This window comes from Protopterus annectens, chromosome 10.part0 (assembly GCF_019279795.1).
Source record: "Protopterus annectens isolate FY-2018-M chromosome 10.part0, PAN1.0, whole genome shotgun sequence".
NCBI classification, from domain to species: Eukaryota; Metazoa; Chordata; order Ceratodontiformes; family Protopteridae; genus Protopterus; species Protopterus annectens.
In genome coordinates, this window is record NC_056744.1 from 1,422,979,184 (window position 1) to 1,422,994,370 (window position 15,187).

Consider the following 15,187-nt stretch of genomic DNA (forward strand, 5'->3'; position numbering starts at 1 on the left):
AGAGTAGTTAAGGGTACAGAGCCCTGAAATCAGTTTGGTGAGAAAACATTGAGGTCTGTCAAGTTTGCTTAAGTGTTTAATAAGATAAATGTTGAGGGTTGAATTATATTCAATTGTGGGCCTAATACAGAATGAATAAAGTGAGACTATAATTTATTTAAACCTTAAGGAGATACTACAAGGGATAAACATTTTTTGAACACCACACATGGTGGTCAAAGGAGAGTCTGTTATCAACATAAGTATCCAAGTCTATGATGCCTGTTCTAAACTGAAATGGAATGTTATCTATATGTTAAGTAGAAGTGATGCTAGATTTACCAAAGAAAGCTATGCTGCATTTCTTGGTATGGAGGATAAGTCTGTTACTAATACACCAAATACTTTTTTACTCTAACCCTTGCTGTGTAATTAAAGTATTAGAATAAAATTTTGATAACCACCTGCAGTTTACAATCAGCAGCTAACATGGCTATCCATATTCTTTTTGCGACTGTCCATTATGTCACATATTTGTTTACCAAAAAGGAGTGGACTCAGGACAAAGCCCTGTCTGACAATACTATTTACTTTTTTTGTTTAGAGCACACACCCCTTGACCTTAATGGCATTGGTTTTGTCAGGCAGCCAGTTACCAATCTGGTTTTCTTGCCCCATCCATAAATGTCAATCACCTTCTAGGTATCCCTCTGGTATCAGACTAGGATAAAACTGAAAGTACAAATAGAATACAAGAACATATTTCAACCTGTTGCTGCCGGAGATATATAAGGCATCATGCCTTCTTACACCTACTCCCAAAAGTTAACCACTTGCTTACATGCTGATACATGATCGTGAGGAAAGTGAAACAGTAGCAACCACAGTAATGTATTATAATTAGTTGTTGCTGGACAGTACCCTGCCCCTTGATAAGGTATAGTGAAGTTCTGTGCACAGCACTGAGGGTTTTGAGAAAGGTTAAGTAAATTACCATACTGTTGCTATCTCCCTGCACAAGCTATAACAACCTTCTGTGCACACCTCAGATGTTTGTGAGGAAAGTTAAAAAATGACCACACTACTGACAACCTTCATATAATCTAAATCAACCTTCTATGCACATCTCTGAGGTTTGATTATGAGGGCATGTTAAATAATGACCACACCATTCTCAGCCCCTGCATGTGCTACAGTAACTGCTTCACATCTCTGAGCAAGGTCCATTCTAGACTATGTGGGGTTCAGGACAGAGTCCATCAGTAAGTCTGTGACAAAAAATACTTATACAGCCTGAGCTGTTGGGGGCTTCAGAGCCTGAAGAAGCTCTGAGGGTCTGAAGATTCAGTGATGTCTTTCATGGCTTTTTTTTTAATGCTACCCAGAAAAGTTGTGTGTGCCAGACAGTATTATACATTTGTAGATGAAAATTGGTGGCATTAATTCTCACACACACTCACACACTCTCACACTCACACTACAAACAGACATACTGCCTGCACAATTATGTAATTGGTGGAGCACCAGTTCACCTATGGCATGGCTTTAGGGTGTTTGAGGAAGTCAGAAGTCATAGATGATCCCCCACAGAGACAAGGAGAGCATGTTGACCCCCCTGCAGATGAAGCCACAGTCAAGAGCTTAGACACAGCCAAGTGCATTGAGATGACAGTGTTACTTACAGTGCTACTGTACCAATGAGCCATTGTTTCTGGACATATCCTGATCCTGAAGGCCACCAAACACATCCACGTATGAGGAGCGGTTATGATGCTTGTGATGGAAAGTGAAAGAAAATATGAACATATAATACTAGTTTTACACAGATGTCAGCAAATACAGTACATTGTTTGAGACTACTTCTACCACGTAGACAAGTGACTGTTATGTAACATTGATCAAACAATGGTAGGGTAAGTCACTTTTCTCCACAGACTACCTCGGAAACCATCAATTACAGTAGTCATATTGACTGTGTGTTATCTCACAAGCCCAATTGCGGTTTAAAATCAACAGCAACAGTTACAATAATGCACTTCAAGTTTGTTTCACACAGACACTTGGTAAAGTTTTCCATCTTATTTCATACAAATGCATACTTGTTCTGCAAAGCTAGATTAGTGATGTTTTGTGTACTGAACAAACTATAAAAAGGCCATTTGCTTTCATCAGCAGATAGCCCCCACATATGGCTGTAATAAAAATGGTGCCTATGCAATGTATTTTATCGTTGTTCTACACAAACAATAGTTACACATTAAAATACTCAAAGTGGCTTCACACAGATTACATTAGTCCTGCAAACCAAGAATAATGAGTAAAGAGCAGACAGGAGGCAGTCATTTTGCTTCATAGTCATAACCAGCAATTATAGCTGCTTTATCTATTTGCATTTCAGATGTTTGACTGGTACAAAATACAAAAGGCACATAGTAACTTTAGGTTTCAGTTAGAATAACATTTTGTATCCTTAATGTTAAGTATTTCATTTGCATACAGTTTTGAAGGATATGAAGTCTGAACCTCAAATGTCTGCCATTATTTTTGGAACTGTACCCCTCACTGATGTACCAGAAAATCACACATTTTACAAGGATCAGATCAAAATATGCCATTTTACACCATCCAAAAAGGTGTGAGATACAAGTATATGGCAAGCTCTAAACTTCTTTATTCAAGAAACATGCAAAACCACAAAATAGCGAGGGAGCAAAGGGCCAAAATTAGGGACAGTTGTTTTTCATTACTGCTCTCATTGTGTTACAAAGCGAGTACAACAACAGGTTTGGCATCAATGTGCACTTTCAGAATAAGAAGAATGAAATACTTTATGTCTAACAGTATCGACTGATTATAATCCTCATTTTGCAAGAGACAGGTTTAAAATATGAAGTAAAGTCAGGGACAGCTGGGAGCTATAATATCTTGTTGCTTAAGAGAACAAACAGAAAACTTACCTGCTACAAAGTGAATATCTCTTTTAGACCCGTCATGGATTCTTACAGTGCTGTTGTATATGTACTCCGGATGCTGTTGCTGTAATAGTCTTACATCAAAGTTTCCAGGCTTTTTAATCAATCTGATCCACTGTCGGAAAAAAAAATCACACAGCTTCACCCTCAAGGGCCATGTGATCTGCATGGACTGGACAAATCAGAAAGCCATAAAATTAAGAGAGTTACAGAGTATTGTAGCCTTAGCTATTTTAGAGCAATGTAAAAAAATACAGAAGTTGGAAAATCTCTCCTGGCTGAGTGGCACCCTAGGTTGCCTATGCCTAAGGTCAGCCATGGAGCTAATTGAACCAGAGCTCCTGTGACATCTCTGTTATATGCCTTCAGCAGCCTGCATGAATTATTAGCATTTGAGTCCTAAAGGAAGAAGGCAAAGCTCCAACATGTAGAACATGGGAGGCCTGCATCCCACTGCATTCAATGGTTTCATTTTTAAGTTATTTGAAGGCCATTTTCATCTAAGGTGTGTTTATTAAAAATAAATAAATAAATAAAAAAGACATAGAAAAATATATCATGTCCAGGTCAAGACTGCTGATGAGCAAGTCCGGCAGTTTAGCTCTGAGGGTGAAGGCTATGAAGTGCTAATGAGCTTCATCCTATAGTGTGTGCTTGAGTACCTCAACGTCCACTTCAGCACCAATCAGGGACAGCTGGGATGTCTGACTAAATAACATTTAACCAGACAGTGTATCTATGTTGCTCCTGAAAAGTGCTTACCTCATTATCAAGTAAAGAAATGTCCATAAACATGTCAGAAATACCTGTAAACTACCATGTTTCCTACAAAAAACAATCAAATTACATACCATTGCTTTAACCTGCCCTTAAAATGAACTATCGGAAAAGGTAAAAAAATCTACTTAGCAGTTGCCACACAAAAATTTTAAATCAAAAGCCAACAGAATGAGCTTGTTTCTATGTCTGGACCATAAGCAACTTCAGAAGGATAGATGGGGAAAATTCAAACCATTTGACCAATTGTGAGGGTGGATTTAGCTGGCCCACACAGGTTTTGATAACGCTGGTAAACTAGAGTGGACATATGCAAATCTACTCTCAACATATATTTAGTAATCATTATTAATATTTGTGCTCTTGTGTGCAAGATGTCTTTAAAAGATTTTTCTGTACTCTGGAAAACTGAGTCATGGCATAGCCTGATTTAGCCCTTGTTACTAGTATTGCTGTATGTGAGTAACTGGGTGACATTAATATCTCATTAGAATGAGCAGCCAAACTGGAGCCAAAAGGGTGATCAGGCATGGTGTTTCTTATAAATACCAAGTCAATGTTATGCAGGGAGATGGAAATAATGCCTGCCTTATTATGAATCTATTTGGAGTTATCCAACAGTGCCCTAGATGAGGTATGGGAAATTCATGTTCTACTAATCATCCTGTGAGGATAAGCAAGTCCACCAGATAGAGGACCTATGTTCAGAGGTGCTGTTACCACAGATTGGTGGTTGGACACTCCAGGTTTCATCTCCCTCACTCACAAGTAAAGGAGCACCTTTACAGCAGTCAGTTTAGGAATTCTTTATCTGAACCTAATTCTGAGTTTTTACAGTTAAGCTATAGACCTTTTCTTACACATGTTGCAACATAAATTAAGGATATAGTAGAGTTTCTAAAGTTAGCACCTCAGATTCAGGTAGAAAAAGGCTGGTATATATGAACCCAGGATGTAAAAATCTTTTTTATAATCACAACCATCATAAAATAGGCCTTGAGGCACTAACATGTTGGCTGGCATTTCACAACTTTATTCGAGAGAGTTTAAGAATTTTTTTATATATCTGATTCAATGCTAAACAAAAATATTTTAGTTGTAAACATGATTTTTTCAGCTGTTCTCTCAGGTTCCATGCTGCCAAGTCACTAGGTACACTGATTTCTACTTCTGGATACTCCAGCACACCCCTCTGTCAGGTAACCCTCGACTCCTTAAGAAAACAGCCTCAACAGTAACTCATTATAGTCCCAGAGAATAATGAAATCATCAGTGAGTCACATGTCCAAAGCAAGGAGCCAGCATTCTTATGGTTGCCAGCCAAAGTTCCTACCTGAAAGAGTGTGATATCAGAGATATCATTGCCACTCATCTTCACCTATAATCTGCATGGCTTAACTTTGAGGTTCCTGGTGTCCACCAGAGGTTGTACTAGCATCAGACTTCCTCATACCCTTCCCAAGGCATAGGAGAGGTGGTCATCAGACACTTCATACTATCCCCACCACAGGTCAGCCCTACTGAGGGCACAACACTATTCCGATCATAGGATGCTGGCAGCACAGATTTACACCATGCCTCTCCTCAAGTAGGGTGACTAGTATTTAAGTAATAATTTGTGGTCTGTGACATCATTTGGCAACAATATATTTCAGACTAAACAGTTTATTGGAAAAATGTGGTTAATGTTATTGGGAGACAAACCACTTAGCATTATATTGTATGAACAATGCAGATTTGCCAACATGTAGGATAAAACTCATTCTCAGTGTTTAGGAAATTGCAAAAAGACTGATATGAGGACATGTGGGCAGCAACTTCCTTTGGGTCACAAAGTAAGTTGCCAACTATGTGGCCACTGTTTCACTTGTTAGCATGTCCAAAAAAACTACATTTTTGTCCACAGTAAATACAGTAAGAACATAAAAACATAAGGCATCCTTTCACTTGTGCTAGCAAAGGGGTAATATATTTGGTAGTATCCAAAGCTAAGAAAGAAGTCAATGTAATTGTGTAACTGGAATAATATGAAACATTTAAAATGTGAGCATCTAATGAATATTACAATTCTACATGGGGACTGTGTCAGCATGTGGAGAGAGCTCTCACAGCATGTTTATATTTATAACAACTGTCAACATGTATAAATGTACTACTGACGTGTATGAAAAATATGGATAAAAGCAAACTGAATTTTGTTTTCTTCAGGTTTGAATGAAGCCATTTAATATTTTATCCTTAGGCTGTAAGTTTGTTTATGTCCACTAGCAGTCAGTGCAATTCCACTGTATCACGATAATGAAAGTATTAAAAAATTGTTATTTATGAGAAATTATCAGTCATCATGGAACTCATAAATAAAGATATTGGGGACCTACAGACACTGGATCCTACCCAATTCGGCTTTGTTAAGGGTAGATCCTGCCTCTTAAACCTGGTTGATTTCTTTTAATCAGTCACCAAGGCCATTGATGAGGGGAAGGTGGTCCACACAGCCTACCTGGACCTTGCAAAAGCCTTCAATACAATACCGCACTCGGGCATCATAGATAAGCTCCCCAGCTTAAATATAAACCCCTATGTCATTAGATGGGTTGCAAACTGGTCAAGGACAGAACACACATGGTCAGAATTGCTGGAGCCATGTCAGACTCCAAACCAGTCACAAGCGGCGTCCCACAAGGCTCAGTCCTGGGACCTCTCTTGTTCGGTATATATTTCTCGGAGGTACAGGCCAACATGGGTGGACTATGGCTGACCAAGTTCGCAGATGACGGCAAACTGGGCGCCATAATCGACTCTCCAGCTGACACAAGCCTCCTCCAAAAAGGTCTTATAGAGACAGACAACTGGTGCCAGAGCCATGGCCTCAAGCTCAATGCCAAAAAGTGTATAGTCATCCCCTTTGGCAAAAACAAAGTGCCCACAAATTACCACATAGGTGGTAACCCATTATGTATGGAAGAAGTAATTAGGGACCTGGGGACCCAAGTTGATAGCAATCTCTCATTTGACAATCACGTGGCCAAAGTGGTGAGAAAAACCTTCTATATAGCCCACCTTATCATGAAGGGATTCACATCTAGATCAAGGGAGGTCATTGTGCCTCTTTACTCATCCCTCATCAGCCCCATAATTGAATACAATGCCCCATTCGGGATGTACCTTACCCGACACCTGCAGCAACTAGAAAGACCGCAAAAGTACCTCACCAAGAGGATCAAAGGGCTCAAACAGATGCCATATGCTGCTCGGCTAAAGAAACTCTACTCAGTTGCATACCGCCTACTTAGAGGCAATCTGTGCCTGACGTATAAGGCCATGTCCAACCTGGAATTGATGGACATGCTTCACCTCAGAAAATCCAAATCCCTTCGAGCTACACGCTCGAGGGACTTGAACCTCAGCACAGAAATAAATAGGACATGCTGGAGGGACAGATTCATAACCCAGAGGCTCCCTTCACTCTGGAATAGAATCCCAGTCCAAGTTAGGCAGAGTCCCTCACTGACTGTCTTCAAGAGGAATCTTGATGAGTGGATGGGAGATCATAGGTTTACCCCGAGGATCACTTCTGTGACACTGTTAGACAGAGGCACAGTAAACTAACCTTGAAAAAGGGCATAGTAAAACTCATTTAAAATGGGTGGCGAAAGCCAAACACACTCTGGCTCGGCTTACAAATGCCCTAGGGCAGATAGCCTAGTATGAACCTATGTATGTTTACCCAATTCTATTGCATAAGATATTGCAAGATGAATGTCAGTGCATGTTCTTTATTCATGATATTCTAAACATTAACTTTGTGCAGTGCTCAACTAATGCTGTAAAGATGCTAAAATATACTTGTCACCCTCTGCTTGTCTTGTATTTACTATTTGACAGTGAACTACAATAAGCCTCAAGGTTCTTTTAATGTACTAACTTTTTATTAGCAGTTTGAATTCACAATTTTTACTAGTTCTAAGACCGCACAGATTTCTATTTCTGTTTAAAGGGTCACCATGTTATGCTTTTATTTCTTATTTCTCCCCACTTGGGAACTCAGTTTTATTAAGTGATACAGCTGTAGGATGAAATTCTTCCTGGTGATTTGCTACCATTAAAGAAGTTAATGGAAGAGGCTTAGTGCTGGGTTTGCTTTTGTTTTGGTTCCGAATTTCCCTACACTGGCATATTATCTCTGAGGTTTTGTGCACTATGTGCTTGGATATTACAACATAATTTTTGGCATCAGAAGGAAAACAATGATTCTTTGGCAGAGGTGATGCATTAGGATGCCAGAAATCTTTTGTATATTTGTGAGTCTCTGGGCAACTGGCCTGACAGATTTCTGTTACATGTGGAGCATTACTTAGCACATGGAAGATTTCTATAATTTTTGAAACATTACTTAATTCCTAGAAAATTTCTATCACATGTGGAATATTGCTTAATGCCTGGCAGATTTTTATTACATGTGGAACTTTACTTGTCACCTGGCAGAATTCTGTCGCATGTGGGACATTATTTAATGCACTGAAGGTAATTATTGTGAACCAAGACAAAAAGTAATGATCAGATTTTTGGTAAATACGTGATTCTTTAAGCAGATGTCATTCATTCATTTACTGAGTTATGTAAGTTATTAAATTTTAGTCTCTGTTTTTCAGGTTGGATGGTTTCCTTCAACATACGTTGAGGAAGAAGAGGAATAAACTGATTCAAGCCAGACATTCGTGTTAATTTCAGGGATAGAAAGACTAATGAATTCTGAAAGCACTAGCCTTATGAAGTTTTGAAGCTTCATTTCTCCAGTCCCACTATCTGAAGCTGATATTGCTGTGACAGTTTTTGACAGATATGTGGCTTGCCCGGAGCTTCCCAGTAGTCCTTATGCCCATGTCTTGTCGGTGGGGAGTAGAGCAGAACTGAAGTCTTAATTTGTCAAAAGTACTCCAGAAAAGAGACTACTGTATATTGCTTGTCATGTCACACAGTGCTTCCCAAAGTTCCATAAAGCTTCAGTATATTTTCTGGGACAGATACCATCCTTGCAGAGGAAAGGAACTATAATAGACGAGTCTTTACCTACTGCTTAGAACTGAAAATCTTAAGGAAATAACTTTAAGCAGTAATGATGAATTACGTGCTACCTTTCTAGAGACATCCTGTGAAGTGTTGGCTCAACATGTGCAACCTGAGATTTAAACAATGCTACGCTTTACTGCTTTAAATGTTGCATCCTTGCACTGTTTTGAAATATGCAAATAATGATTCCTTACTAAATAATGCAATACTGTGTTAGGCTGGTTTCAGGGGAAACAGAAATGTGTATATATTTCCTTTAATGTGAGAAGTGTTGCAGTTTACAGTGTACAATACATTAACAATGCAAAATTAATAAAATCTTAATTTCTACAATATAAATATTTCTCAAAATAGGTTTCAGGAATTCCAGATAGTAAGCCATGTGTCACTTTAAATACATTTTGTTTCCTCTATATAAATCATAATATATAAAAATAATATTATAATAGTTTAAGAATTTGCTGTTTTTGTATCATATTTGACGTTAGCTGTTTCAATTTAATAATGCAGACTTTTGTATAAATGTTCTGTATTAATGTATGAAAGGCCCAACATTTACATTATCTATTTTCCCTTAGCTGTGGTATGTTTAAAATCAGGGATCTAAACTCATAGTACTGATAAACATATTTTTATATGAACTGTGCGAGAAAGGCATTTGTATATCCTACACATATGTATATTACTGCTCAAGAAACATTTTCATTTGTAAAATAATCTATGTACAGTGTTACTGAATGTGCTATCATTTTGTCTCATTTCTCTCCTTGTAACAGTGGTGCTGTGACGTCAGTATTAGCCATCTTAATGTAGCATCTTAGATATTGAACCACTATTAAAGGAAATTAAAAGTTTAAAAAACAATAGCTATTAGATCTATCTTTTGTATATAGAACGATTATTCATTATGCATATAGAAATACTTTAAATATACCATATACGTTCAAGCTAAGCCCTCAAGCTCTAACAGAAGTGTATGTTAAACATTAAAGCCATATGTTAAATGAGGTATAACAGTAATCTCAGAACTATGATTTTGTAGTATGATAGAAAAATTTAATGTTGTGTAGTGAATGTATATTTCTGATACCAAAGATCTTTTTTTCAGTTTTCCATTGTACATGGCTTGTTAAAAAAAGAAAAAATGCAGTACTGGTCTGTAAAATATTTTATAAATATGTAAGTAATAAACAATAAAAATGTGCATTAGCTGTCCTGTTATTTGATGTACTAAAACTATCATGTATTACCCTATATACTTCAGCATTTCCTGTGAGATATGCTTGAGAAAACAGGTGAGAATAAATGGCACAGGATGATGGTTACGTCAGCAAATGCTAGGATATACTATGACTTATTGTCCTTTTAGTATCTTGCTCTGTCAAGATGCAGATAATTGCAATTAAAATACCAAATGAAATAGGTAGCGCCACATACCCAAATTATTGTTGTACTATGTGACAATTGTTTATGCAGGAGGGTGATCCTATACCCCCTAATGTTGGGGGGTTTGCCACATACCCTCATCTCTATATGTATTAAGTATGAGGTAACAAAAATGCATTGGAAAGAAAAGTCATGTAAAATAAAGAAAACCTCATTTTTTTCTTCTTCTTTGACACCCCCAACTGATAATAAAAGCACAGAAGTTTTTATCATCAACGTGGTGGTGCTGCGGTAGCATTGTCACCTCACAGTAAGATGCTGTCCGGTTCGATTCTCAGCTAGAGCGTCTTCTGCGTGGAGACATGCGTGAATGGGTGTAACTTCGTTGATGGTTGTGCGTCATGCTTGGCAAGCCGGTACATAAAAATCAACTGCCAATCATTAGCAGACCGGAATTCCGCTGTGGCGACCCTAACCGGGAAAAGCCGAAAGACACAAACAAAATCATCATCATCATCATCATCAACCCTCTTTTTCCCATTTTCAACATGAGATCAGGGTACTGCATCATCTGTTGTCACCATTCTTGATTCAGTGCCACTCTCCTACCGTCTTTGGCAGTCATGCCTGACTGTCGCAGATCTTCTCTCACAAAATCCATCCATCTCTTTAATGGACACATCCATTTCCTCTTGCCTTCTTCCTGTCCCTCCCAAATCTTTTTCACCAAATTATATACTGCTTTCCTGCACACATGCTGAAACCAGTGTAATTTGTTCTCTTTGACCTTTCCTAAAACTGGAGATAATTTGGCTCTGCTGTGATGCCTTCATTTCTTCATCCATCACATCGTGTGTGTCCTAACAGCCATCTTAGGAACTTCATCTCCATTTCCTCCAGCTTCCTTAATTACCCTGCCTTCACTACTAGGTTTCTGTACCATATAGTTGCACCAGTCACACTACAGTTATGCACACCTTACTTTTCAGCTTATTTGGCATTCTTCTGTCAGACGCTGTACCTGACACTCTGTGCCAAATGGCTGCAACCCTTCTGATGTTAGACTTTTACCTCCATATTCAGACTTCCCTTCTCCTCAAACACCACTATGTGATACTTGACGTTGTTCACTTATCTTTCTTTCTATCTCAGCTTTCAGCTTCTTCTGATTTTCCTCATTTACCACCATGTCAACTGTCTTGACTTGTGCACCTTCAGGTTTACATTCTACTTTCCTATCATTTCCAGAAGTTCCTCTTCAAAGTCTGCCTATAATGCCACATTGTCTGCATACAGCAGCTTTGTTGATCTGTTACCTCTGACTTGTTTGTTAATGTGCTCTATCACCTGTATGAACAGCAGTGGGCTCAGAAACCTTGCACACAAAAAGCACTGCATGTGAAAAAAAATATTCTTTGATATTTTATGTCACAATAACAAGTCACATGATCAACAGTGGTGCTACCTAAATGGTTACCTTATCTTTTGACTTTTGATTTCATGATGTAGCAGGAAAAAGGAAAACATTAAAAATCAAAGGCAATGATAGAACATTTAACCTTAGCTTGTGTTTTAATTCACATTGCTTGCTGCTGTTACGCCTTTCAGTGCATCTGAAATAAAGAAGTCCAGTCCTGCGTTTAACAACACTTCTGCTCTAATTTCTCAAACTTGCTGTTCACACTTCTAAGTTGCTGGTGGTTTTTAGCCACTGTCTTGTGGTTGATATAGTTATATGTCATAAACTGGCAAGCTACTTCTGAATAAAAAATGAATTTGCCAGACTAAAAGGATCAATATTTGTGACTAAAAGATAACTAAAGTTGAATTTTTTTCTTATAATGTTTATACTAACATTAACTACAGCATTGGATTAATATGAATTTCATGTGAATTACCTTAATGATGATCGTTTTTAAAACAATGCATATAAATAAAAATAATAAAATGCAGTTAAGTGCTTGCAAAGACGTGGCTGGCTGTGTCTCTGACCTTAAACTTCTTTTTTTCAAACAAGAAACATCTTTATTGAATCATTGGTTATGACATAGGCAGTCGTATAGGCAATCATGCATTTATATAAATGAAACCAAACCAGACTGACATATTTTCAATAGCAAGCATTATACACCACATATAATCTTCTATGCAGTCATTGTCAATCAAACATTACATATCTCATTCAATTCCTGCCTTCCCTTAAACCTCATTCCTACTCCTAAACATTATTCTGCATGTATAGATCCCTCAGTTCCCACCTTTTTCTATGTCATTTGCTCCTACAGTTTTCTAGAGATCCTACTTTCAGTTTGTTTATCTCTGTTACTATATTTTCTACTTCTAGTACAGTTGGTTTAGACTTTGATTTCCATTTTCTAGTAATTGTTTTTTGGCAGCCACCACAATTAATCTGAGCATGGACTTACTTTGTCTAGGCATTTCTGATTCTGTAGCACAGCTCAAACAATCATTTGCTGAAGGGAATTTTGAAAGTCTGCCAACTCATTACACTCCCCAAAAAATATGTTCCCAATTACAACTTTCTTCACCATCACGCCTCCAACATTTGCAATCTACCTGAGGAAAAATTCTTTCTAGTGTGCTTGTGGTATAAAAAACATCTATGCAAACACTTCCAAGCGAAGATCCTAAATCTTATACATTTGTCAACCTTTAATCTTTTTGCCTTCAGGTCATTTCTCCTTAACCAGATGATGTGTATGCAGGCAATGTGGCAATTTTAACAGCAGCTTCTGTTCTAAATTGTACTAAAGACTCTACCAATGCGGGTCTTTCACTTAGGATCGCCTGTTCCTTTCTCTCTGCCTGTACTCTGATATCAGTCCTTGATAGGGAAGCAGTTCCTACAGTCTAAACAAATGATTGATCTTTTCTCATTCTATTAACTTTTCCTCTCTAATTATTTGTTCCCAATGTCTTGGTTCCTTTACCAGTTTTCTCCAAATGAATTCCTGCCCCCTCTTGCCTGTACTCTGTATCTATTATTGCAGTCATCCCTACTGGCAGAATCTCCTGTCTCCAGCTTCTTCTCACAAAGTTTAGAATTACGTTAAAGAAAAAGGCAAGAAAAGTATCCAGACTAACTATATATATAAGCTGAACAATATTTAAAGTAGATATTCAGTAGAGGTGAAGAACATATTTAAACTATTAGGTCTGTTAGACAGATAACCCGGAGATCTATGGGCAGGAATATGTGATGTTGTCTAGGAGATGGCAACAAAAATATTCAAACAGAAAGAAGAGTAAAAAGGTAGAATGGATTCTTTGGAGGCTTTAGACGTGGTCAGGGGGAAAAAAAGAGCAAATTGCAATGTAAACAGAAAATATGTTAAACTGAATTCAGAACTTCAGAGAATTTGAAGAAAAGATAACGAGTCTTATTTAAATTAGTAATGCAAAGAACGGGAAAGTAAAAGACAAAATGAGGACAAAGAACTCTGTTTAGTTAGAGTGACATCAAGGGAAACTTCCAGGTAAAAATGGCATGACAAAAGTAGAAGAAACCTAACAGAAACAGAAGATATTAGGAAGCTGTCGTAGGGAGCATGTAAAACGCATATCCTAACATAACTGATACATGCAATGGTGCATTCTCTGATCTTGAGGCAGATATACTGAAGCATGAAGTTAAACAGATCCTAGAAACCATGGCTAATATTAAGGCTGTAGGAAGCGATTGAATTCTTGCTGAATTGTGCTGCCTTACAATTGAACTGTGCAGGAGGATTGCATTTCTGAATAGACCTAAAATTAGATTCTGTCTTGCCTGTGAAACTATGTAACTACTTTTTTTTTTTACATCTAAGTCAGAGTCAGACAGCAATTCAGTACATCTTTTCAGATAATGATAGAGACAGGTCCAGGTATGATGCTAACTGGAATTTTTTATACAGTCTTTGTGCAAGTGTAAAGAGATGTGTTTGATTTTACCAAGTACAATGTTTAATTTGATTTATTTCAAGTAAAGAGTTTTATTATTCAGTTTTAAATGCTATTGGATGGTGATTATTGTTAGTTAACGTAAGGGTATATACATTGGAAATTTGCACAACTGTTGGATTTTACCTTTCAAAGACTCACTACTCAGAATTCTACCATCATACAAATACTTATTGGACGTCATATTTCATGGGTGAACAGTACTTGTATTTTGACATGCTAATGCAGGTACCTTGTGTTAACATTACTAGCACAATGAATGTAATGTTGGTATACAACTAAGATATCAGTAGTCCCTCCTGGAAGAGTGGGTGGGTTTATGTGTGTGTGCGTGTGTGTGTGCGTGTTTGTGTGTGTGTGTGTGTGTGTGTGTGTGTGTGTGTGTCTGTCTGTGTGTGTCTGTGTATGTGTGTGTGTGTGTGTGTGTGTGTGTGTGTGTGTGTGTGTGTGTGTGTGTGTGTATGTGTGTCTGTCTGTCTGTGCAAACACAAACATGCAGATGTACAAAATAATTATTAGTAAGATTGCACTGGAAGCCACTTGGCTTAGTCTAAGGTGAATGAGATTCTGGGAAGTGATGATAACTTTGATCTGTTACTGTACAAGGTAAAGTTTATTGGAATGTGGCCAGTTATGGCTCTTACCTGAATCAGCACAATGCATTTCTCATGGGATCTTAATGATATTCATGTCTTATATCGTTTGATATTAGTATTGCTGGGATTGAATTTATCCTCAAGTCTTGGTGAGTACCTTCACATGGTGGGCCCTATTTTCACAAAATTGCACAAAGGCGACACCAATATATAGACTGCATTTTACATAATATATATATATATATATATATATATATATATATATATATATATATCTTGGAGAATTGTAGGTTAAAAAAAAAAACAGCTAGAAGCACAGATCCCCAGAATATGAAGTGCCATATCCTGGTGTATGCACTATTGTCAGGACAAGAAAAAAAAGACAGTGTAGAATCCTCAGGACATGGAAACATTCCTACAACAGGGTTAGGCGAGGCTGAGAGG

The 15,187-nt window shown here is 37.7% G+C and overlaps 1 protein-coding gene across 3 annotated transcripts in view; it reads left to right on the forward strand.

Moving 5' to 3' along the window:
- VAV3 (vav guanine nucleotide exchange factor 3) overlaps positions 1-10,019 on the forward strand; it is a 2,320,370-nt gene extending 2,310,351 nt beyond the window's left edge. For all 3 annotated transcript variants that reach the window (XM_044086042.1, XM_044086044.1, XM_044086043.1), the window contains one exon: positions 8,381-10,019. In XM_044086042.1, coding sequence (XP_043941977.1) covers positions 8,381-8,425 — 45 coding nt within the window. In that variant the 3' untranslated portion in view covers positions 8,426-10,019. The remainder of the gene's footprint in view (positions 1-8,380) is intronic.
- Positions 10,020-15,187: the final 5,168 nt, after the last annotated feature.